Raw genomic sequence first — 24,436 nt, forward strand, 5'->3', positions numbered from 1 at the left:
ACGTACTGTACACTCCAGCAAGTGTGGGGACTGAAGAGTAAAGCCACTGAGAGGGGGGGCTGTTTTATGCCTCTTGGATCCATTGCTTACTAATCTCTGTGTTCCTGAGTGTCACCTGCTGGACATGTGCAGAACATGCTCTCCATGTAGATGTAGCCTTATTCCTGACTCTCTCTCAGTTACAGAGCATGTATCACAACCTGAACTTCTTCCTGGATTCGCTGGTCAAGGGGGATCTGAAGGAGGTGAAAGGGGTGAGTGGATCACAGAGAATCGAGCTTCATTGCTTTGAGCTAGAGCTAGGGTTAAGGCTGGGCTAGGGCTAGGGCTAGGGTTACTGTTCGGGAATGAAATAGTCATTTTTAAGGTAATTGCGTATGATTCCCTTCTATTAAGTTGCTCCAAAAATATAAATTAATGAACCATTCATCACCTATTCCTATTCTCGACCGCGCGTCTGTTCACGATAACAGTTTAACATAAGTGCATCGTGGAGCGGATCATTAATTAACGATGGCTTCATGCCAATCAGATTTGTAATCACTAAGTAATGCCTGGGTCATTTCTATAGTGTTAATAACAAAACCCACAGTGAAATGTTACCTACATTCAGAAAGCTGTTCCACCCAGTCAAGTTGTTTTCTGGCTTGAATGCAAATACATTCTCCTCGGCAGTATGAAGGTGCTTCCTGATTTAGTCTTGAAGTTGCTGTGGCTTCTCTAGTGGGTGCATTTGTTAGAATATCCCTGAGCCAGCAATGCAATAGATAGATTTGTCTCAGCAGGAACTACTGAGACTATACTGTTCAGTTAAAGAGGCTGCTGTCTGCAGATTAGATTATACAGCACGCACTGGGGTCTATTTCAATAATCTCAAGAGTGGTAGATCTTCCTGCCACCTGTCCTTGGACTCCACATTACTGCAGCTCCTGCTCTTCCTCAAAGCTCATAAAAAGGGGTTAAGTATTATGTCTTTATTTTATGATTTTGAGGTTAATGCAAATACAACGTCCATGCTATACCCTTAATGAAGCGTTCTCTCCTTTCTTCCAGGATTTGAAAAAGCCTTTTGACAGATCGTGGAAGGATTATGAAAGCAAGTTGTAAGTTTTCTGTGCGTGACGTGCGCTGCAGTATTTTCAGTGACTGTCACGTTCCTGCTCTCCCCACAGGCGTGACTGATAAAGAGCTGTGATTCCACGGACACCTCGCTCAAACAAGACAGTGTGCCAGTGGCTCGCATTTACTGACAGTTTACTATCCATCCTAAACAAAACATACCAACAGCTCTTGTGTTTCTCCAAGGTCCCCCAGTCCAAGTGCTGATCACACTCGCAGGGTGGCGAGGCGACAGGAAACTTGAATTCCCCGGTCAGGAGAGGAGCAGAATTGTGCAGTCCCTTCTTTAAAATCTGGCACTGGCACATACAGATCCACATTCAAACACTAATGAAGGCAGGGTGGTAAACATCAGGGCTGGTGTTTTTAATTAGAGAGCCGGTGGAGACGAGGGTTGGGTGATTGTTGTCTGCAAACAAGCTGACGAGGGGATTAGCACCTTGCTCCTCCTCCTCCTCCTCCCTGCAGGCTTGCACATCACAGAGAGCTGGTCTGGTTTTAGAAAGCGAGGGTGGGGGGAGGCATGGCAACCCAGGGCGTGTTGCACAGAGCACAGGGTGATTGGAGGCGGTGCCTCTGCTGTTGATTCCAAAGCACATAGTAATGTGCATCACAATGAAGCCAAAGGCACAGCTGCCTCAGGGGTGCATAGAGCAGATCACACCCAGGGAACTGGCTGATGCAGAATACAGCGCTCCTAGCACTGTGGGTCTAGACTGGAGATGGATCTGTTGCTTCCTCAAAACCCTGGTGGTATTTAAAAGGAAGCAATCTTTAATGTACTGGGGCAGCATTTTTAATGCATGCTGTATCCATACTTTGCATAGAGTATCATATGATATAATCGTGAAACATAATGCGTCCGTCCCTCTATGTCCCTTTTCTCTCTTCTGTTTTGAACTAGTAACCCAGTGCCTCTCTCTGTGGTTTAGCAAAGTGATATGTGTGAAGTTTAACAGTCAGCACTCGCCACTTGACACCCTGTCAGTAAAAAGCGCTAACAGCAAATTTAAAGCTGTGTGTCACAGTGCTCTTGTTCTGTGATCATGGCTCCCGTCCTCTGCCGCTTGCGTTCTGGTGTTTTAGCTCCCTGCTGTTTTTCAGCACGAAGATCGAGAAGGAGAAGCGCGAGCTGGCGAAGCAGTACGGCATGGTGCGGACCGAGGTGAGCGGCGGGGAGATCGCAGAGGAGCTCGAGAAAGAGCGCAGAATGTTCCAGCTGCAGATGTGCGAGGTGAGCGAGGTTTCAGCAAATCCAGCATTTCAACTCTTCAGTGTCCAGGATCCGCACGCCTGCACTCTGCACTCTGAGCACAAGAACAGGTGCATCTACAAGCGATTCATGTCTCCTCATGAATATTAAAGCTTAAATGATCACGTCTCAAAAGCATGTTGTTCGCGCTCTCAGCCAGTGAAATCTCAAATGTGTTTTTTGTAAAACGAACAAACAAACAAACAAAACACATCTGAAGTTTTTCATTTAACTTGTGTGTGTGTACAGTGTATATATATATATATAGAGAGAGAGAATTCAGAAACAGCAAACAGCTCAATATCCAAGGAGAATCTGGGTCCTATGGAAAAATTATTTTAGTAATTAGCTACAATTCTGTATATATACACACACACACTATTCTTTTCTTGTCTTTTTTCATTGCAGTACTTAATCAAAGTGAACGAGATCAAGACAAAGAAAGGAGTGGACCTCTTGCAGAATCTCATAAAGCACTATCACTCCCAGTGCAAGTAAGGACATTGATTTTCATTTTGCTAAACTTCATACACTCTCTCCGCTGCTGTCTTACTCTTGTGTCTCAATCATGACCTTCGCAGCAGCTCTGTGAAGACAGGAAACATTGCCGATTGCATTTCAAACACAAGGACCTGTACAGAAACGTGCAATACGCTGGACAAGCCATAAGAGAGCAATGAGCAGACTGCACAGCCTGACCCGCCATGGCAACACAGTGGAACACATGGAACACTGGTTCTGGTGCTATTGTGATGTCACCGTTCAGAGTGTTCTGCCAGTGTTCCTTCATACAGAACCATTGCCGTTGGAATCAGGAACTCCAATCTTAAAGCAAAAGGCTGCTTTTTAAAATCTTGATGTATTGATTTAGCGGTTTGTACAAGCTACTTCCCACTTCAGTTGAGTTTCTCTTGTTGTTTTTTAGTTTGTTTTGGGAAGTGCACCCTATCTGTCGTTTATGATGTGGAAGTAGAGGTTAGGGCTCTGGACTCTTGACCGGAGGGTCGTGGGTTCAATCCCCGGTGGGGACACTGCTGCTGTACCCTTGAGCAAGGTACTTTACCTAGATTGCTCCAGTAAAAACCCAACTGTATAAATGGGTAATTGTATGTAAAAATAATGTGATATCTTGTAACAATTGTAAGTCGCCCTGGATAAGGGCGTCAGCTAAGAAATAAATAATAATAATAATAATGTTCTTGCCATTGTCCTGAAATCATGAACAAAGTAGTTTTTGTTTTCTTTTGTGGTTTCAATCTAACAGACAAAAGCCGCTAGTGTGTTTACTGTGAGTAAATATCATCGCTTAGATTCATTCTGTTTCCTTGAGCTGAAAAAAAAAACAAAAAAAAAAACACACACTATGATTTGTATTCACTTCCTCTGCTAAAATATTACGAGACACTAAGACAGCACATACTGCCTCTGGTGGACGTATGTTGTAATTTAATTTGAACAAGTTTAATAAAAGAATATGAAACAATAGATCGACAAAGACACAGTTTGATGATGGGTATATCACAAGAGTTCAGTGTTTATTTATCATTCAGACTGTTTGTTTAGACTGTAGTATTTAAAATGGGAGTTTAATGCCTGCCATACATATCCTTTTGTAAGCAATTGTCCAAAGTATTCAAATCTAGGAATAGAGAGATTTTCCAGTCACTCCCCATAATTCAGTAGGGATAATTATGTTAAAATCATGTAGTTGTTAAATGCAATGGATTTGTGTTGCTCTGCAGCTCCTGTTTTAATTCAGATTTTCATTTTTAAATAAGTAGTCCCTTATCTCTAGCGATACTGGACCTGAATGAAACCTGCTCCAGCAGGCATGCGGGTTGAGGGAGGGAGGGTCTGCGCTTCCTGACTCAGACTGTTTATCGAGCGAGTTCAGTATGCTTGGAATTGGAGTGAGGGAGTGACAAGACGTGCCAGACAAGCAGATCCTGTCCAGGGGGTGGGATCGCTGGTGGTGTAGTCAGGGATTTTGAAACACTTCCCAGACTGTTGAATGAAATAAAATGCTGTCTTTATTATGTACGGATGACAGATTACGCTCCAGAGAAACCTGTGCATCACTTGAGTGGTACAATCTTAAAAAACGAGCATACTGAAATCAGCATCGCGCTCTGCGCTTTATCTCTAGTGTTGAAACAGTCTTGCTTTTGTTTTTTGGTTTTTCAAATTGAATTGAGCTGTGCTATAGTTTCACTGGAGCACGTATCCAGTAGACTTGTTCCTTGGAACACCTGAAGGCTGGTTTTGATGATCAAACGTTAAACATGAATTCCACAAAATAAAACCTCTCTCTCTCTCCTCTCTCTCTCTCTCTCTCTCTCTCTCTCTCTCTCTCTCTCTCTCTCTCTGTTTTTTTTTTAAGTTTCTTTCAGGAATGTTTAGCAACCACAGAGAAGCTGAAGCTGTACATAGAAGTTCTACTTTCAGAGCTGACTGGAGTGAGTATTCACGGGCCTGTTACACGTCCCGTCTCAGAGTTTACTGCGGGGTACAAGAGCAAAAGCACAGGGAAGAAGTATAAAAGCACACAGTCCTGAAAACATGGCAAGGAAAAGTGACTTAAAGGAGGCTTTTAAAACATTCGTTAGCTCGACTTTAAAGCAGGATAAAAATAAAACACAAATAATTGCATGTAGTTTGAAATGAAGACACGCCCGTTTTATTTGCTGTGTCGCCAGCTGATAAAAGATTGATATGCTGTGTTTTGACAGAGCTTATTGATCTGTACCGCGCATTAAAATGTTGTTTTTATTGATTCGCATCACTTACCACTTTCCATGCCTTTTGCCTCCTCTTTGAAACTACCTTGAAATCACATTTGAATAAACACGAATAGTTCCATTTCATTTGGCTGCTGTCTTTAGATGCAGACTTCAGCACACAAGGGGGTATGCTGGAGGAAAACTTGTATAAGGCACTGTAAGGCTAGTAAGAGACTTGCACAAAGGAAAAACAGTGTTAACTACTAGAGCAAAAATAATGTTTGTACCAATTGTAGAAACAGCCTGGGTGTGCAGTACCACGCAGTTCAGAAACAAAACCAACAAACAAACTCCTGACACAACGGGGGAAGAATGCGTAGGGTGTAGAAAAAACAGACTGAGTTCAAGAATGAATAATAATAATTCATGAGATTCCAAAGGCCTGTGCCCTCCTCCCCTCTCCCTCTCTCTCAGATCAAGCAGAGGCAGGACGAGGAGAAGAAGCAGTTGTGTTCTCTCCGGGACCAGCTGAGACCAGCACTGCAGCTCGACCAGAAAGAGGTAGGATCCGGCGCCACGGGGCATACACACAGTGTGCTGCAGGTGTGGCTGCTCCAAAGCGCTCGCACCTTTCATATTTCAATGGGCACCTTGTAGCAGTGTGATGTCACAATAGCAACTTTACCAGGTTTTGAATTCAGAGCTCTTCATTGAATCAAGGGTTAATTACGAAGGGTGAAAACAGAAAATGCAATGGATCTCCAAAAGTTTAAAAATAAAATTAACAGCAACTTCACGGAGGCTTGTGAAGTCACGGGACACACTGATGGCAAAGGTTCCCGCGCGAATGCTTGCTAGAAACCTGCACGACATTACTTAGATTTACAAATACAGCACACATTGTACTTGCTCTTTTGTTTAACACTGTGAAAGGACTTTATATATTATTCCTTATGTCATTGTGTCTGGTTGTTCTACTGTGTATTGCATGGGATCTGATACACCGCTGAGGTTTAGTGAAATAGCTGCTGTCTGTCTGTCTGTGTGTTTTTTTTGTTTTGTCTAAACATTTCTTTTTCACTGATCTGCTTTCCCTCTGCTGCTGCTGATGTTAAAGTCCAGGAGAGTGAGTTGAATTTGAAATGTGGTCCTATTTTAATGGTTTAAACATTTTAAATTATTTAAAAGCTTCAGTACTATGTGCGTGTGTGCGCGCACAGTGCTGTATACAGTATGAGAGTGTGTCTGTGTGTGTGTGCACAGTGCTGTATTCCGTGTGAGAGTGTGTCTGTGCGTGTGTGTGTGCGCAGTGCTGTATACAGTGTGTGCGTGTCTGTGTGTGTCCCTTTGGGTCTTAAATCTTTGTATTCCATTTGTGTTGTTAAGGTCAATCTGTACACTGTATGGATTAAATGTACCTGCATGCTGTAGCTCTGCCCATGCACCTCAGCGATCCTGAATGTACCCTAACCCCCTGCCATTGCATTCTGCACCTCTCCTGCTCTCTGTGTGCTGCTTCTATGATGCTGACATCAGCAAACGTATTACACTTGACCACAAGCAGTCTGACTGTGACTCCAGAGGTGAACTGCTGATGCAACAGCCCACTGTGCCACCCGGCTCCTCCAAGCGTTCTCCTAGTGCTGGCTCAGATACAGCCCAGATCTGAGCTCTGCAGCCCCTCCGCCTTCTCTCTCTCTCTCTCTCTCTGTGGGTTTAACTTCTGTGCGACATCTAGTCCCCCTCCCTCCGCTAATCGACCCTTCTCCTCCTGTGAGTCCCTGAGCCGGCAGACTGTGTACAGCATGCATCAGCTGCAGGGGAACAAGCAGTATGGCACGGAGAAGTCGGGGTGCCTCTACAAGAAGAGTGATGGGTAAGCGGCCCTGTGCTTCACATGAACACGCAAGTTGAAGGGGGGTAGCACATGGTCTTAACTGTCAGTCAGAACAGCTTTCTTGCAGTGTACATCACTCCGTTTTCCAGCTGCTTTCACTCAGTTTCCAGGTTAGTTCATAATACCTGCGGCTGATGAGTTAATAATACTGACATCAGCACCCGCACTTGCCGCTCGACTACCAGAGCTTGCTCTTTAGTTGAACGGTAAGCAGTTAGTCTTCTCACCGTCTGGTTAGCGGTTCACATCCTGCACTCGCCTTTCCATTCAGTTCAGTGGGCTGAGATGCCAGTTCGTTACCCAGATCGCTGTACTCCTTCAGACATTGCTGTCTATCCAGAACCAAGCCTCTTCAGGCAGTCATTAGGATTTGTTTGTGTTTATTTGCAGGTTGCGTAAAGTTTGGCAGAAGAGGAAGTGTGCGGTGCAGAACTGCTACCTGACTATAGCACATGGAACAGTGAGTGTGTAACTGAGAGAGAGACACGGAGAGCGCGCTGCAGTGGAGCCCCCGTTATTATACACTGGGGGTCTGGAGCGTGTACCGGGAATGCCTGCTACTCATTCATTTAGTGGATTCAAAACATATTTGTCTGTAAACGGCTTGAGAATCCCTTGGCAGCTGAATGCTGCATGCAGATTAGAAGGAGATCCTTTATGCAGATTGCAGTAGGGGGCATGCACACCGGTTTCCAGAGCCCACCTCCCCATGCCAGGGCAGCAACATGAAGGGGACATCTCCCTGCACTGCACTGTTTACCTTATCTATCTCACCCTGAAACAGAATATCTGAAACGTGATTTAAACTTCACAACTCCGTTCTGCATTCTGGTTTGGAATTCACTTGGGAATCTGATCCATTGTATCACGATCTGCCTTTTAATTATTCTGTGTTACACAGTATCTGTTTGGTGTTTGTATTCCGCATGTTGGGACGCAGTGCATTGCAGTCCTGTACATATATGGAGATGCTGGGATGGGGCTGCTTTAGCATTTTGCAACCCCCGCTCCCGCTGGGCAATCTCTGTTCAATCTGTGTTATCACAAAAAATATTGAGGAACACACAGAAACTTTATAAAAAATATCATTGAAGTATAACAAGTTTTGAAACTTAATGTTTTGTAGAAATTCCAACAATCCCACTTTCTGTTTCTTTTCAGCCAAACAGACCCCCTGCTAAGCTAAATCTTCTAACCTGTCAAATGAAACCAAGTCTGGAGGACAAGAAGTGCTTTGATCTCATCTCACGTAAGTCCAGTCTCTTAAATCCGTGGCAATGCAACTTGCATGAACCTGGCACCCGGTAAATCTATATTTAAAAGCAAAAATAAAACAAATGTACGGGGATTTATCTCCGTATTAAAGACCACCTTTATCTACAGATCACCTGTCTATAGAGAGCGCACTGATGAATCCCTTCTAAAGACCACATGTCTATAAAGACCATGTTTCTAACACGACCATTTTAAGAGCGGTCCCTTTAAACTGATTGTTATAGGAGTGGGTTTGATTTGAGCACTCACAATACTGTAATATAAGCATTGGCAGCAATTAGGCTTGCAGTGTTGACCCTAGCTGTGGCCCGGGACCAGTCAAGCCAGCCTGTGAGCCATTGGCGTGTTTAATTGGCTGTTTTTTAATTTTGTTTTCTGTTTGCCTGGAGAGACTTGGACCGAAGCCAAAGGAGACCATTTATGATTGGTTAGCGAGCTAGGGTTGCCTTAGCAACCTTAACAACCTTAAAACGGATGCAAAGGGCGGATTATAAAACAGAGGGCAAAGAGTATGATAAATGTTTCCATGGAAACCTGCCCTAGAACCCTGAGAACAGAGCCTTGTGGGTAGAAAAGTGTTTTTTATTGACAAGCTTTTAGAGAAGTGGATTTTTACACCTTGACGTCCCTGCCCTGTTCCCTGGGTAAACTGTTTGATACTACAGTTGTGTTCATTGTCCTTGTTAATAACAATATTCTTATTATTTCTGGTGTAGATAATCGCACATATCACTTTCTAGCGGAGGATGAGCTGGAGTGTACCGCGTAAGTAAAATCTCATTGTTTTATCCTCTCTGAAAGTATTCAGGTTAATACACGGGTTATTCTGTAAGCAGGAAAGCCCATGTGGTGGTGAGGTGTGCAGTTTCTGCACGTTCTGATCAAATGAAACAGTTTCCACTCCTCTCCCAATCATTCTGTTGAAGTTTCGGATGTGCATCATAAGCTGGTCAAGCCCTTACTGAATGGCCTTCTCTGGCAAAGCGGTGGCACTCCCATGACAGTGCAATGGTTCTGTACCAGAAGGTGAAAGGATAGCTAAAGGAATGATGATGCATGGGTTCCACAGTGGAACCTGATCACCACCAGTAAAGTGAGTATGATCCTCAACAGGATTTGGATCAAAACGAACACTAATGCTAATAAAAGGTAGCGAACACAACTCTCTTTGGAAGAGAAACACTTCACTGGGCTGCTACACAGCATCACACATTAGCTATCGCGAGCAGGCAAACTGAATGGCTCCAGTAGCTCTTTAGCACCTTCATAAACTGAGCGGCTGATCCAGGTTGATTTCTCTGCAGTCCTGTGCCGCGTGACACTCCACTGAAGAGACAGGTCTGTGCAGCGGCACACTGGCCCAGCTAAACCCTGAACGATGCTATGAACCCCAGGCGCAAGTCGTCAGAGACTTTGGGAATATGAAACGGGCAGCAGCGGTTCGCAGCTGGTTAACAGCGTTCCTTCTTGTTTCTTTTGTTTAACCTGGAAGGTGGATCTCCGTCCTGACCAACAGCAAGCAGGAGGCCTTGAACGTGGCCCTGGATGAGAAGAGGCCGAGCGGGGAGAACAGCATCGAGGATCTAACCAAGGCCATCATCGAGGACGTCAAGCGCATGCCAGGGAACCATGTCTGCTGTGACTGCGGGGCTTCAGGTGAGAAAGGAGTTCAGAGATCTCCCAGCACCCCCTTCTCCCCTGATTGGAATCAGATAGCATGCTGTGTAATGTGAGTGGTTCAGTTCTTTAAGGCTACTGCCAGCGCTACGTCCTCTGCATGAACTCTCCGGTACTGCCTGTAGAACAGCTTGCAAGCAGGCTGGTTAGATTCAGAGATTATTGCAGTGCAATGGGGGAAGCCCGCTGTAAACCACTGAAGAGGCTGCTGAACATTTAAGATAATAAATAGTGGTACTAAGAAGAATCTTGAGAGGAGTGGTTTATCAATTATTATTATTATTATTTATTTCTTAGCAGACGCCCTTATCCAGGGCGACTTACAATCGTAAGCAAATACATTTCAAGTGTTACAATACAAGTGTCAATGGATATAGGACTTCTTTCTGAAGCTTTTGTCTAGATAGCTTATGAAGGAAATAAAATAATCTACTAATAAATAGTATTTCTGTTTGTAAATAAAAATAGTCCAACAATATGTAAGAAGGTGGAGTTTGCTTTCTGAGGAAATGCATTTGAGGCAAAAGAAAGAGGCTATGTGACAGACAGTGAGAAATCAGTGAGGTCAGAAATCAGAAAATATCAAATAGTCAGCAGTACTAGAAACTGTAATTTTAAAATCACATAACCATAAATAACAGTATAGTGTGTGAAACGGTTTGCATCCAGAAAACAAAAGGAATGATTAGTAAAGTCATTAATTTCTGATTACGGATTAACGGAAATGCTAGACATTCTTAAAAAAAACAAAAACAAAAAGAAAATGAATTTGCTGCTTCCTGCGTGACAGAAAACAAAGGAGCAGCAGCGAGCCGGAGATCCTGAAGAATCAGTGTCTCCCGCTCGTTTAACCCCTTCATCGCTGGAAATGTAGACTTGCTGCAGCATTCCTTATGGAAGAGCAGCTGCGGAGGTACGATGATCTGGCACAGACAGCGTGGCTCAGTCACACTGCAGAGTAATTGCACTGCCCCTGTGCTTCAACTGCACTGCGACTGCTGTCAGAATGTTACCAGAATTGTAGCTCAGATATATATATAGAGCACCACATTGCTGCTGTAGTTTTGATTTGTTGTGTAGATGAAATCAAACTACTGGAACTGAAAAAAAAAGTAAAATAGGCAAATTAGTGATAGTCTAATTTAATTGGTGACTTGAATAGGTCACGCATGCAATTAATTAAAAATAGTAAGAGAAGGTTAGGGTTAGGGTTGAGATGCCGAATCAAAGCACAAAGTGGTCTAACATTTGCATTAATAATATCCAGTGCATGCTTTCAGGCTGTTCTGTTGTTGGTATTGATTATATGACTGTCCTCCTCAGATCCCACCTGGCTCTCTACCAACCTGGGGATCCTGACCTGTATCGAGTGCTCCGGGATCCACCGGGAGATGGGCGTGCACTTCTCTCGCATCCAGTCCCTCGCGCTCGACAAACTGGGGACCTCGGAGCTGCTGGTGCGTCTCCCTCCTGCCTAATCATTTCATAACTGACAGCATTGAACCCTCGGAATCCCTGCTGGGCTACATGAAAAGACACATGGCAGAAATTCAAACGCCACTTCAAGTGAACTAAATGCTATGATATCCTTATGGATTAACGATAAGGAAAATAGAGGACACTCTAACAGCGGTCGTGGAGTACTGGAGTTATTCCAAGAGCGAGGGGTGGCTGATTTAACGGCAATTACATCATTTTACCATGTTTACTATTAACTGTTCATGCAACTACTGCTTCTGAAAAGACTCCTCAAGGCTGATTTTCTTAAAGGAAGCGGGGAAGCATATTAGCGTTGCACAGGCTGCAGTGCACAGCGCAACGCTAATATGCTTCCCCGCCTCACTTCAGAAAAATCTGCCTCGAGGTGTCTTTTCAGTCGCAGGAATAGTTAAAAGCAAACGTGTCAAACCATGATCTAAGAGGAACAACAATAGAGAATTACACAGAACACACGTAACAGGTAAGCAATGAAATGCTAGGAGAATGCAGATTATGTGTGAAGCAGCCCTTGAAATCCGAGTGTGTGTTCTGCTGTATATTTTGTCTGGCGAGGGGCAGCATGCGCACCTGGGGAGTTTGCTGCTGTCTCCATCCACTGTTCATTATCGATTCTTCTCTAGCTGGCCAAGAACGTTGGAAACTCTGGGTTTAATGAGATTGTGGAAGCCAGCCTACCCAGCCCAGCATGCAAGCCGTCTACAGAAAGTAACATGTAAGTGATTACCAAAGATATACTGGCAACTCACTTTCCACAGAGTGAATTGAATGCTTTGAGTTTTCTAAGGAAAACAATAATCTTGGGTAGAGCGGTGATTTTCTAAACCTGTATAAAAGTTCATTTGCACAGTGATGTTGCATTATGGTTTCCCCATGCTTACATTATAACTTGATATTATGGTTGTTGATGATGTTGTGGGTTTGTTTTCCACAAAACGAATGCCTGTCTTTGCACGCTAGCTGCAGCGTGACTGATCTGAAGGAAAAATAAACAGCGATAATGCAGGTGTGAACAAGACCAGGAGAAATGGGAACCAATTCAACTTTATGATTTCAAATAAATACGGCATTAACTACGGTAGATGCTTCGTGGCACTGTAAACAAACAGCCCTGTCAAATACTTGTGTATATGTATTAATGAATTGAGCTGAATTATTTCTGTATCTGGGTAGGACTGCACGGAAAGATTTCATCATTGCCAAGTACATGGAGAAACGGTTCGCTAAGAAGGGCGGGGGCAGCCCTACGTCTCTGCGGAAGGAGCTGCTGGGAGGTGTGAAGAATAAGGACGTGTTCACGCTGCTGCATGTGTACGCAGAGGGGCTGGATCTCAGTGACCCCCTTCCTATCCCTGCTCAGGTAAGAGAGCGCGGGACAGCTTCATTAGAAACCCAGGAGAACTACATAATAACCCCTTCACATGGCTCCATCCTTTGTGTCTGCAGGAGCAAGGGGAAACAGCTCTCCATCTCGCTGTGCTGCTGTCTGATCGCACCACCCTGCACATGGTGGACTTCCTTGTGCAAAACTGGTAAGCGTTCGAGCATATCCACGGGGATGTGGGTTTGAAGATCTGACCAGTGCAGGGGCTCAGCTTTAGCAGTAATATTTTCATAGGAGTGTTGTGCAGAACTATAAAAAGATGAAGAGGGGGAAACAAAAGCTAAGCCGGAGCTTACAGTATGTTGGCGTAATGTGTTGACGAAGCCCTTCCTGTCTGTATTGCGTTTGAGATGTGTTGATGCTGCCAAGCCTGCAGCGAATGTGATTTGGAGGGGAAGTGGAACTGTTGCAGTTGTTTGAGAAGATGTTATATCCGAACACAAGCGAGCTCAGATGAACACCATGCCTGTTTTGTTTTCCAGTAACAACCTGGATAGGCAGACTGTCCGGGGGAGCACTGCCCTTCATTACTGCTGCCTGCACAACAAAACAGAATGTCTCAAACTGCTGCTCCGCGCAAAGGCCAACACTCACATCAGTAAGGAACAACGCAAGAAAGTCCATGTCATCGCTAGAGCTAGAGGATGACAGCAGACTCCCTGGCTGCACTCGCTCTCTCAGATTTCATCTCCTCGGTTCTCTCCTTGTACGCTCAAAGCTCCATGTAGTTATCGCTTACAAGCCCTGTGTAGTAAACCTTGTGGATTGTCTCGTCCAATCGGAGGCTTTAGAACAGAGAGTTCAGTTCGACTGAGGAATGATTCATGGCCCCCTCTTTGCCAGACAGTCTGTTACTGGTCCTGATATTCTGACTGACAAGGCTGAAGCTACTGCAGATTCTACAGATTGTTTGCAGTCCCGTTAAGAATCCCTAAATTAGGCTTAAATCTGATTTCCTGTGTATTCTAGCTGCATATTGATCAGCTTCTTTAGGAGGTAGCAATGCTGCTTGCACTCTTATAGTTTAAAAGCGAATCAACTTGATAATTCACCCGTTTCAGCACCTTTCCCTTGTGCTATTTGTTAGTTTTCTTTTCCTTGGTAAATGCTGCATTGATTGAAACATTTCCACGTCCTGCTCTGTGTTCTTACCAGTGTGTGCAGTGCAGTTCTGCTTCAGAATAGTCTCTCTCTCTCTCTGACAGCTGTTGCAGGGTTTGTAGTTGCAACGTCCACCAGGTTCACAAGCAGGGAAGCATGCTTATTGTTGCCATGTGTTGGTGAAATGCTTGGCATTTTATTTCACCTCCCTCCCGCAGAGGTGCCAACATTAAGAAAATATTTAGCAGACCATGTGGTGAGGTGTGTGTGTTTGTGTGTGTGTGTGTGTGTGTGTGTGTGTGTGCGTGTGTGGGGTTGGTAGGGGATTAAAACAAGTATTTTAGATTTGTATGTATGTATGCATTCATGTATTTATTTGCTTATTTATTATAGAAAATGAAAAAGGAGAGACTGGACTGGATGTAGCTCGGAGATTAGGAAACTCTCACTGTGAAGAACTGGTAAGCAAGCTGAAGACGTCTGGGTCTTCTGTGGTTGTGACTGACGGGGCTTGCCTGCTGCTTATTGTCTGTTATGTATCAACAGACGGTTCATTTATTACCGTCCCTGCAACACAAGCTTTATCAAATACAAACTAACCCAGGATACTGTCCTTGAAGGGCTGGTGCGTCTCTCAGTTGGATTCCTGCCTGTTCAGAGCAGAATAAGAATCTCTGTGACAAACTGTCTTTCCAGATTAACCAAGCGCAGTGCAACCTGTTCAACATGCATGTGCACGTGGAGTACGAGTGGAGCCTGCGTCAGGAGGACATGTACGAGAGTGACGATGATCTGGATGAGAAGGTGAGACTGAGGAGGGCAGGGGAAAGAGACTGAGGAGGGCAGGGGAGAGAGACTGAGGAGGGCAGGGGAGAGAGACTGAGGAGGGGGAGAGAGACTGAGGAGGGGGAGAGAGATGGTGGGATTGAGGTGGAAGAGGGCAGGAGAGACAGGGTGGGATTGAGGTGGAGGAGGGGGAGAGACGGGGGGATTGAGGTGGGGGAGGGGCGGAAGTGGGGCTGAGGAGTTTAGCTGTTAAACTTCAAGTGTAATCATCTGAATCTTTTCCGTTCCCTCTGCAGTTAGGGCCTGTGAAGAAGGACCGCTCCTTCCGGCCCTACAGCCTGTACCAGGCCCCCTGCAGCTCCTCCCAGGACCGGGGAGCCAGTCACCCCGGGGTGGGGAGACGCCTGGCCGCGCTGCCCCAGGACCACCGACGCGACACCTACGCCACCCCCACCAACCAGAGCCGCAGCCTGGACTCCTCCCAGACCACACCCCCGGGCTGCAAAGCCCCACCCCTGCCCCCCCGACTCTCCATCAGAGGTGCCCCCCCCTCTCTCACACACTGGGACTCTGTGACTGTAGCTGTTCCACCCCGTTCACTCACATGCGTCTCTCTCACACTCTCCTCCTGCTCTCTCTCTCTCTCTCTCTTACACTGTCACTGTGAATCTGACAGCAGAGCTCCACTCACACTCACCTGCACCAGTGTGCTCTCCCCCTGCACTGCTTCTTCTCATCCTGTACATTCATACAGCCATTTTACAATTTCCCTCTGCCCTTTGCCTGTGCTTTACCTCACTTTCCCTCTTGATCAACACTTTCCACCGTGAAGCTCTGTTTGTGAATCCTGCTGCCTGCTGCACAGTTCACTTTTAGTTGCATTGTAAGCTCCTCTCTTTGGCCGTTCACTTTTCTTTCCTCTTCTGTTCCCTGCTCCACTGTGCTGACACTGTTTCTGGCTCCATGTGTCTGGTGCTGAGCTGCTCTTTGGTTTCTGCACACGTTGGACAAATAGGAAGTTGTTTTCATGCCGTAAACAATCTACACAGTGGATTATATATATACATTTTTTGGCTTGTTTTTATTGCACTGTCTGGACATTGTATTGAAGATCCCAGCTGTTTCCTCACTCATTCAAGGGTGGAGTCAGCCAATGCAAAGCTGCAGCAATCTGTCAGGTTAAATACCCCAGCGTGTAGAAATCATTACAGTTGTCAATAAAGTGTCCCGGCAGTGTGTGAATTTATTTGTTTGTTTGTTTTATTTCAGCTCCCAACGTGCCCCCTCCTCCTCCTCCTCCTCACATTAGCCCCCCCGTAGCTGGCTGTAACAGCATGTCCATGAAGAAGAGGACCCCCCCACCCCCATTAGTCATCAGACACAAGCGCACCCTGTCCGAGCCCAGCCCCCAGGTGCCACTCAGCCCCCTGAGCCAGCGCCACATCTCCCCGGGTAGGTGCAGGCATGGCTGGGTACTGGGGACTGCACTGCTGAACGGGAGAAGGGCGGTGGGAAGGAGGGATGTGCGGATTAACCAGTGTCCGATGTTAAAAAAAAATTTAAAAAAAAAGTCAAGTCAAGGAAACGCAGTTACATCAGTTGGTCACAGGTGGTACTGCAGTGCCCAATGCAGAGATGTATGCACTTTAGCTCTTTGATATCCATATATACTGTGCTTTCTCATCTGAACACCCTCTGGATATGCTTTGTCAGCGCAAGAGGTTTGCTGTTGATTAAATTCAGAGAGGGCTGTGTGTAGTGCCATCGCTCTCTGCCAGGATCCTGGACCTTACTTTATTAAATCCAGCTTCCTAGCAACTGTCTGAGGACCAGAATAGACACTTATAACACCCTGGAAGAACAAAGGGGTTTTTATTTATTTGGAGCTGCAGCATGGCAGGGCTGCAATAGTACGAATGCGTTAGAATACAGAATAAAGAACCAGGAGAGTGGTGTGAGGGCAGCGAGGCTGTCTAGATATCCTGCTCTATAGTTCAGAGTGGTGTGAGAGCAGCGAGGCTGTCTAGATATCCTGCTCTATAGTTCAGAGTGGTGTGAGGGCAGCGAGGCTGTCTAGATATCCTGCTCTATAGTTCAGAGTGGTGTGAGAGCAGCGAGGCTGTCTAGATATCCTGCTCTATAGTTCAGAGTGGTGTGAGGGCAGCGAGGCTGTCTAGATATCCTGCTCTATAGTTCAGAGTGGTGTGAGGGCAGCGAGGCTGTCTAGATATCCTGCTCTATAGTTCAGAGTGGTGTGAGAGCAGCGAGGCTGTCTAGATATCCTGCTCTATAGTTCAGAGTGGTGTGAGGGCAGCGAGGCTGTCTAGATATCCTGCTCTATAGTTCAGAGTGGTGTGAGAGCAGCGAGGCTGTCTAGATATCCTGCTCTATAGTTCAGAGTGGTGTGAGGGCAGCGAGGCTGTCTAGATATCCTGCTCTATAGTTCAGAGTGGTGTGAGGGCAGCGAGGCTGTCTAGATATCCTGCTCTATAGTTCAGAGTGGTGTGAGAGCAGCGAGGCTGTCTAGATATCCTGCTCTATAGTTCAGAGTGGTGTGAGGGCAGCGAGGCTGTCTAGATATCCTGCTCTATAGTTCAGTGGTGTGAGAGCAGCGAGGCTGTCTAGATATCCTGCTCTATAGTTCAGAGTGGTGTGAGGGCAGCGAGGCTGTCTAGATATCCTGCTCTATAGTTCAGAGTGATGTGAGAGCAGCGAGGCTGTCTAGATATCCTGCTCTATACTTCAGAGTGGTGTTAGTAACAAATTACTTGCATTTCAGTCACTGGCTGTTCGTCAATTAAATTGGCTTCAAGTGGAATTGGAATTGGAATTGGAATTGGAATTGGGAGCTCCTTGTGACCCAGGCGTTCTACTCCACACACAGTGCGGCTCTGCCTTGCCCCTTGCCTATGGAACTCAGTACCTGGTGTTGTCTAGAGTGCAGAGACACAGCCAGAATAACCTGTCTCTCTCATTCGTTTTTGCACAGTAGCTGAGCTTCATGGCATTGTGAAGATCTCTGGTGGGTTGTTCCAAGTGGTTAACATTTACAAGTTTGCCTAATCAGGTCACCTTTGTTAAAAGCCTGCATGCCGTCTGTAAAGGTACAGCAGGTATCGGGTGTATGTATGTATGATAGGAATAGCTGCAGTCTTGCTCTTGTTGTAGGGCTGTTCAGATAACGGGTGTGTTTGTATTTTTAGATTACGCCTCCCCTGTGGTGTCTCGAGGTCTGAGCGGACCAGAGAGTGGCTACCAGAAACCTGTGTAAGTGTGTTGTGATCTGCTGATCTCTGCTAATCTCTGACTCTGCTAATCTCTGACACTGCTCATCTCTGCTAATCTCTGACACTTTTCATCTCTGCTAATCTCTGATACTGCTAATCTCTGCCAATCTTTGCTAATCTGGCAATCTCTGCTCGTCTTGGTGGTCCAGTGGTTAAAGAATGCGTGTGTGTTGTGGACAGTAGGTAAAAATTGATGTTATGTGTACTGTGCCCTCTAGTGGTCAAAACTGTCACTGAACTGACATTCCTGTGTATTCTACTACTGTATATTATCTTAAAGTCCCTCCTCACACAGTGAGCCAGACAGCATAATAATATAACTTTGTTTTGTGTTGTTTTTTTCAGGTTAGCGTCACCGAAATACACGGTGTTTCCTCTTAACTCACTGCCTGAGCTGCCAGAGAAAGGTACTGCTGCCTGCCAGTTTAAAAACAGTTGCACTAGACAGCGTAACTTAGTATTGTGCAAATTCTACCATTTCTGGGTCCGGTTAAGAAAATACTATGGCTTCATTGTGTTATATAAAATATATATATAATGAAGAAGAAGAGTAATTGATAAACTGATAACTTCCGCCTTCTTCACATAGCTAATTTATTAAAATTGTTGCTCATTATTAAAATAGTGAGTTTTCAGTTTATTTATCTTCTTAATTAAGTATTTCAAATGATTGAGTATCCTGTTGGACACTCATCAATCTCTACATATTATTAGTAGTATATTATTATAGTATTAGTATTCTAATTCTTAACACACACAGTGCAGCTTCAAAACTGATAACTCCAGTTCAGTTCATAGATGTCAGATATTCCGCTCAGTGCTGTCAGTTGAATGATTTTATCTTCACAGGAGTCCCTAATAACCCGGAGGCCTTTAGCAACTCGTCCTTTCGGATCTACCAGCCCCCGCAGCCCAGCGGGAGGTCTTTACAGCCAGACTCTCCATCGGCAAGGTCCTCCACCTCCGACGCGAATGGAGCCAAACCTGCTCCACAAGGATCCGCTCCCCACCCGCTCCCCAGGAGGACAGTGGTAGGGCAGCACCCGCAGTCTCATCAGCAGTGTGCATAGAGCAGCAGCGTGCGTGTGTGCGTGCGTGTGACTTGCATTGTGAGGACGCCGGTGAAAAACAGGGTTTTCATGCTAATAAGAGTCCTGTTTTTAGCTTTTATGTTCGTGTACTGTGAAATAAAACAGAATGCAGCGTTCTGTTTAGCTTACCCCCTGTATAGTTCATTCGGTCCCACAGTACTACGTACTGTCCCAGTTCTGACAGCATTGCTGTTGCACACGCAGTAAGAAGTGCTGGTCAGCAGTGGGGTCATACTGGGAGATGATCTGAAGTGGGTGTTTGGAATTCTTTGCATGTTTTTAAGTGGTTGCCTCAAGCTTTCTCCCGCTGGTAGGTCAAGGTTAGAGTTATTTTCCATGAGTAAGTTCTATCGCTGTGTGAATAGTAACTGCTGCAGATTTTCATGTTTTTAAGCAATGAATCTCCATTTGACATGAATGCTGGGCCACCTGCTAAGCTGTTGTTGAAGCTAATCACTACCCTCTTTAGCAGTAATGTGTGTTTGGGCTTGTCTTAAAAAGCCATTATTAGGCGGTGATCCAGGATTTGTGGGTGTTTTATTATTATTATCCCTTAGCATGTGGCGCCACCTACTGACCTACAAGAACAGAGGTCAGTGTAACTGATGCAATGGGGTTCTTAAACTGTGGGGGTGTAAAGCTGAGATTCGTGTGTGATCGGCTCTGTTTTGATTTGCAGGGCAAGCCCAGGATACGGAGAGTGAAGGCAATCTATGACTGCATCGCAGACCATCATGATGAGCTGACATTCAAGGAAGGAGAGATCATTGTGGTGACTGGAGAGGATGACGCAGACTGGTGGGTAGGTATCCTCCCAAACCCTTCCCATCGGAGGAAAGGACCTCTGGAGTGGTGAGGGGGTGGTTTCATCTCAGTGTGAATACTGTTTGACTGCTCTGTATAAAGTGTGGTGGATCAGACTCCCACTCAGAAACATGCAACCAAAAAAAAACACCCCAGCGTGCCGACTCCCGGGTAAACAAAACCTAAATTAAAATTAAACTAAACAAAACCTTTTGTGTTTTTTGGAATGGGCTGGGATTGATCTCGGGACCCAGGCTCGATTTTCAGACTCCAATCCTGGCAAATGAAAAAACAGACCCTTTCTCATGAAGGAATGACCCCACAGTGAGGGCCCAGCTGATAATGTTTTCCAGATGTCCTGGACCCCATACGTTCACTCCTCTTGAGCAGAGAATGGCTCAGGCTGTGCATTCTTCTGAATGAACTGCTGTGTCAGCACTTGTAATCCGATGCTATGGGCTGGTTTACGTGGGGGGATATTTTGCTGGGTTATAATTTGGGCTTTAAAACACAGCCCCCCACCCCCCACCCCCCTCTCCGTCTGAGCTGAACAAAAAAGAAGCCTTGTTAAAGTATCTTTCAACCATAACTATTAAACACTCCATAGCACTACATTTAGAAATACTAAAAGAAACGTATTCAATTCAATGACTCCATCGGATATGCTTTCCACTCGTCGGACTGCTGTCCACAGGGGGGTGAATGCATCAGCTTGATGGAGAACTTGAAAGAGGATTATAAAGCACTCCGCGTGTAAGGCAGGACTGAGAACTCATCCTTCTAATATAAATAGCGTGGCACCTCCTGCGAATGGTAAAGCAACCCCACTGATCCCTGCTGTTTGTGTTTCCGCAGATGGGCTACATCGAGGGGCAGCAGCCTCAGAAGAAAGGGCTCTTCCCGGCCTCGTTTGTTCACATCCTCTCTGACTAGTGACCAAAGCCAGGCAGAGATCAACGTACAGGACATGCAGCAGCACAACTACGTGGAGATACTGAGTCTTTGCAACGTGTATGGCTCATGTGCAGGCCAGCAGTATATGGTTAATCAGGTTAAATAAGTACTATAAGAATCTGGGTGCAGTGTAACCCATGCTACATGTGCGCATTGCCTTTGCCTAATCATTGTGATCTCTTAGGTTTTGAGATCAACCAGCTGTTAGGAAGCGATCGAGCACTGATGAGCTGAGTGGCCTCCTCTCGTTTTGTAAATGTTCACCTCTGCGCAGTAACAAAGCACTTTTCATTGAAACCGCACTCTTGCACAGTATAGAGGCACAAGCTGAGAGGCTAGGTGTTTTACAGAGGCGCATGTGAAGCCAATTTGACTGTTTATGTATATTTTGTATTATTCAAGCACTGGATATGTCATAAATGTTTAGTGGCATATCGGATCTTTCTGTCTCAGGTTAGAGGCAATCAAAGAAAGCAGGTTCGGGCTGGTATCTGTTAATTACCTTGGGACAGTGGCTACGACCAAAATAATTCATTTTGCATGTGCCAGTTAAGAACTCATACAGTGGCTTGACTGTTATTGTCTATGATGGAAGACAGCAACAAGATACACAGTATAGAGCAGCGTTCGAGCAATGCACGATCTACCAGACCACGGGCTGGTTAAACAGCACACACTGGAGAGTATCATCCGTCACTTTCTTTAGTTATAGCAGATTCTGCTCAAACAAAGGAGATTAATAGCACACCTGTTGCAGAGATGTGTAAAAGTGCATTGTGCTGAGCTGTGTGTTGAAGTCTGTCCTGTCCTGTCCTTTCCTGTCCTGTCCTGTGTTTCGCAGTCAGGCGAGCGGGTTGCTTCTTTGGGTAGATAGGTGTGTGTCTGAGGTCTTTGCCCACGCTGGCGAGTTTGGTGCAGAGCTGTACGTATCGGTTTGGGGGTGTGCTCCAGTAAGACTGGGGAGTTGTTTGTGATGGAAGATGTGTGTCCTTGTATTTTCCAAACTGTTATTGGTTGTGCTGATCATCTGAGAAGCTGTGGGTGACCTGTGGATCATTTTGCATTTTGAATTTAACAATACAAGCTTTGCTTTATAAAAAACATTTATAGCAGATGCCCTCTTGTTTGATATTGATCGGTTTAACCCTTAGAGCTCAAATACCGTCCTGTGTCAAGACCAAGTGGAAAGCTATTAGGTAACAAAGCCTTACATAATGGTTGCTGGTGTTCATTACCACAGAGCACAATAAATAACACGGTAATGATTGTGCAACAGCAGCAGACAGTATCCAGGCTCGCATTTTGTTCTGGGATTTCAGTAATCGAGAGTGTATTAGATTACTGTAGTGACGGTTCATTTGTTTGGATAATGCAGCGAGTTTCAGATAATCCGCTTTTGCATAATCAAAAATCTAATTAAGCAACATGCTAAATGACATCATGTTGTGCATTAATGGTAGCTTCACAGTCGCTGAAATGCTCCTCCAACCCTTACATCAACAACATAATATAATGTCTATTTTTATATAGCGCCTTTCATAGTGGACCACCATCACAAAGCGCTTTACAGAGGTATGCTGTGAACTGTGCATTATATGCAGAGTCATTTACAATAGGACATTGATTTAACATCTCACCCGCAGGATGGAGCACAAGGAGGTTAAGTGACTTGCTCAGGGTCACACACAGTGAGTTAGTCAGTGGCAGAGGTGGGATTTGAACCGGTGACCTTCTGGTTACAAGCCCTGGACTTTAACCACTGGACCACACTGCCTTCATGATGAATTGTGTTTGTTTGCTGCTGTGCACAAAGGGCTACTCCTTGTAAGTGTTGCCCTTTATCAAGCCTGCAGTCCCACTACAACTCTCCAGTATCTCAATCAATACTGAGAAGCGTTTGGTGGTAATAGGATCAACGATGATAATAATACTTCGCTTCTCCAAGGTGCAATAATTGGGTGTGCGTGGGTTAAATGGACCGATCACTGCATCCAAACACACCCCTGCTGGTTTACAGTGAATACTTGAATAGAACAATTCAGCCACTTCGAGGAAAGGTTAGTGCCAAGGTATTGCTATTGTTTCATGAATTCTCTTGTTCTGCTGTCCTTGTTGCTATTGTAAGTGGTTGAGTTATTTTTTTATAAATACCTGATTTGATTGACAAGCTGTTGTAAAGTTATGAATGGAACATACACATTTAGTCCTGTGCTGTTCTCATTTAAAAAAAAAAAATCAATAAAAATGCTTTATCGAACAAAGCACCCTAGACAAACAGGTCAGGGTGAAAATAAGGCTTGAGGAAATGTATTTGCTGTGAGGCAGCGTGTGAAAGAATGCCATGAGCTTCATTTGGGTTGCCTGCATTTCTTTCCTAATATACTGTTGTGTGTTTTTTTTTAAGAATCCTGATATTTTCTCAGAAGAACATGGTATTAGAGACGTCACCCTGTGCTGTCGTTTTGTTTTTCATTTGTATATATTTTGTAATGAATTATTTGAGATGATAAGGGTTTGTGTATTACATGGTGGAAGTCTGGTATGTAAAATGTATTCAGTCTTCCGCTGCTTTTTGTTTGTGTGCCAGTACAGCACCCTCTTCGTGTTTATTATCATTCTCTTTCTTTTTTAATAAACTCTTATACCTGTAAGAGGTGAGAGCTGTTTCATTTTTGCCTCGTGTTTCCAAATCCACTTTAGTGCTTTCGGAGTGTGCAGAAAATTCATTTGCAGAGGGGAAGAAAAAATTCAAAGTGCGCAGAAAACTTCACCATGTTTGACTTCTTACCACCTGTTTAATGAGAAACAAGAAGAGGGATTTCTGTGTATCGCAGGGAAGTGCTGCTACCGACCTATCCATGCGGCAGTGAAGTCTGGAGACCTGGGAAAGCAGAACAAACCGTGTGTAGTTCTTTATAACACAATCTCTACCCACACAGCAGAAAACGGCAAAGCACTTCAACATTCCCATTGTTTAAATATATATTCCCCAGTGCAGTGTTTGTAATGTCGGGTAAACAGGGACTCGCTTGTGGTGTTCATTCCTGACGCACTTCCCACTCGGAACACACACCTGATCTGATGAGAATCAGTCGATTGAATGGGACGTTAGCAAGGAAAAGCATCCCATAGGAATGGGCCAGTAGGTGTCTGCTAGCCTCCTAACAGGTAGAGCAGGTCTGGATCAAGCGCTTTAATGGACGCTGGGTGTCGTAGCTGCTAGAGGGCGCTAAACCAGCGGTGCTGAAATAATAGTAACAGTTAGTTTAATAGTAACACTGTTAGGTTTAGGGGTAGAGGTTATGTTAGTGGGAGGCATTAGGTTTTGGGGTAGAGGGTAGATTTATGTACCTACTGGCCCATTCCTATGGGATGATTTTGGTTGATAATGTCGCATTTAATCTGATCAGATCGGCTGGAACACAGGAAGTAGCCGGCGTGTGTGTCCAAAGTAATATCACCTCTTCCTGTTTCATTCTTTCACATCCCCGCCCTTGTACTGTAGCTACCCCCTTCACACTTTATACTCATATTTCAGTGTTTTGTTTGGCTTCCATAAGGGTGGCTGTAGCTGTATTCACTTCTCCCAGTG

General features: G+C 45.0%; 1 protein-coding gene across 1 annotated transcript in view; it reads left to right on the forward strand.

The window, feature by feature from the left end:
- Positions 1 to 23,502, forward strand: part of LOC117431414 (arf-GAP with SH3 domain, ANK repeat and PH domain-containing protein 2-like) — a 37,595-nt gene extending 14,093 nt beyond the window's left edge. The window contains exons 4-28 of the mRNA XM_059004336.1: positions 180 to 254; positions 1,054 to 1,103; positions 2,224 to 2,353; positions 2,780 to 2,865; positions 4,752 to 4,827; positions 5,566 to 5,652; positions 6,870 to 6,967; positions 7,379 to 7,448; positions 8,150 to 8,237; positions 8,980 to 9,028; positions 9,756 to 9,919; positions 11,264 to 11,397; positions 12,061 to 12,152; positions 12,611 to 12,797; positions 12,884 to 12,969; positions 13,304 to 13,419; positions 14,316 to 14,383; positions 14,619 to 14,726; positions 15,005 to 15,248; positions 15,978 to 16,160; positions 17,912 to 17,975; positions 18,341 to 18,402; positions 18,845 to 19,026; positions 19,766 to 19,888; positions 20,746 to 23,502. Coding sequence (XP_058860319.1) covers positions 180 to 254; positions 1,054 to 1,103; positions 2,224 to 2,353; positions 2,780 to 2,865; positions 4,752 to 4,827; positions 5,566 to 5,652; positions 6,870 to 6,967; positions 7,379 to 7,448; positions 8,150 to 8,237; positions 8,980 to 9,028; positions 9,756 to 9,919; positions 11,264 to 11,397; positions 12,061 to 12,152; positions 12,611 to 12,797; positions 12,884 to 12,969; positions 13,304 to 13,419; positions 14,316 to 14,383; positions 14,619 to 14,726; positions 15,005 to 15,248; positions 15,978 to 16,160; positions 17,912 to 17,975; positions 18,341 to 18,402; positions 18,845 to 19,026; positions 19,766 to 19,888; positions 20,746 to 20,823 — 2,700 coding nt within the window. The 3' untranslated portion in view covers positions 20,824 to 23,502. The remainder of the gene's footprint in view (positions 1 to 179; positions 255 to 1,053; positions 1,104 to 2,223; positions 2,354 to 2,779; positions 2,866 to 4,751; positions 4,828 to 5,565; positions 5,653 to 6,869; positions 6,968 to 7,378; positions 7,449 to 8,149; positions 8,238 to 8,979; positions 9,029 to 9,755; positions 9,920 to 11,263; positions 11,398 to 12,060; positions 12,153 to 12,610; positions 12,798 to 12,883; positions 12,970 to 13,303; positions 13,420 to 14,315; positions 14,384 to 14,618; positions 14,727 to 15,004; positions 15,249 to 15,977; positions 16,161 to 17,911; positions 17,976 to 18,340; positions 18,403 to 18,844; positions 19,027 to 19,765; positions 19,889 to 20,745) is intronic.
- The last annotated feature ends 934 nt before the right edge of the window (positions 23,503 to 24,436 follow it).

The sequence above is a fragment of the Acipenser ruthenus genome, chromosome 29, assembly GCF_902713425.1.
Source record: "Acipenser ruthenus chromosome 29, fAciRut3.2 maternal haplotype, whole genome shotgun sequence".
NCBI lineage: Eukaryota > Metazoa > Chordata > Actinopteri > Acipenseriformes > Acipenseridae > Acipenser > Acipenser ruthenus.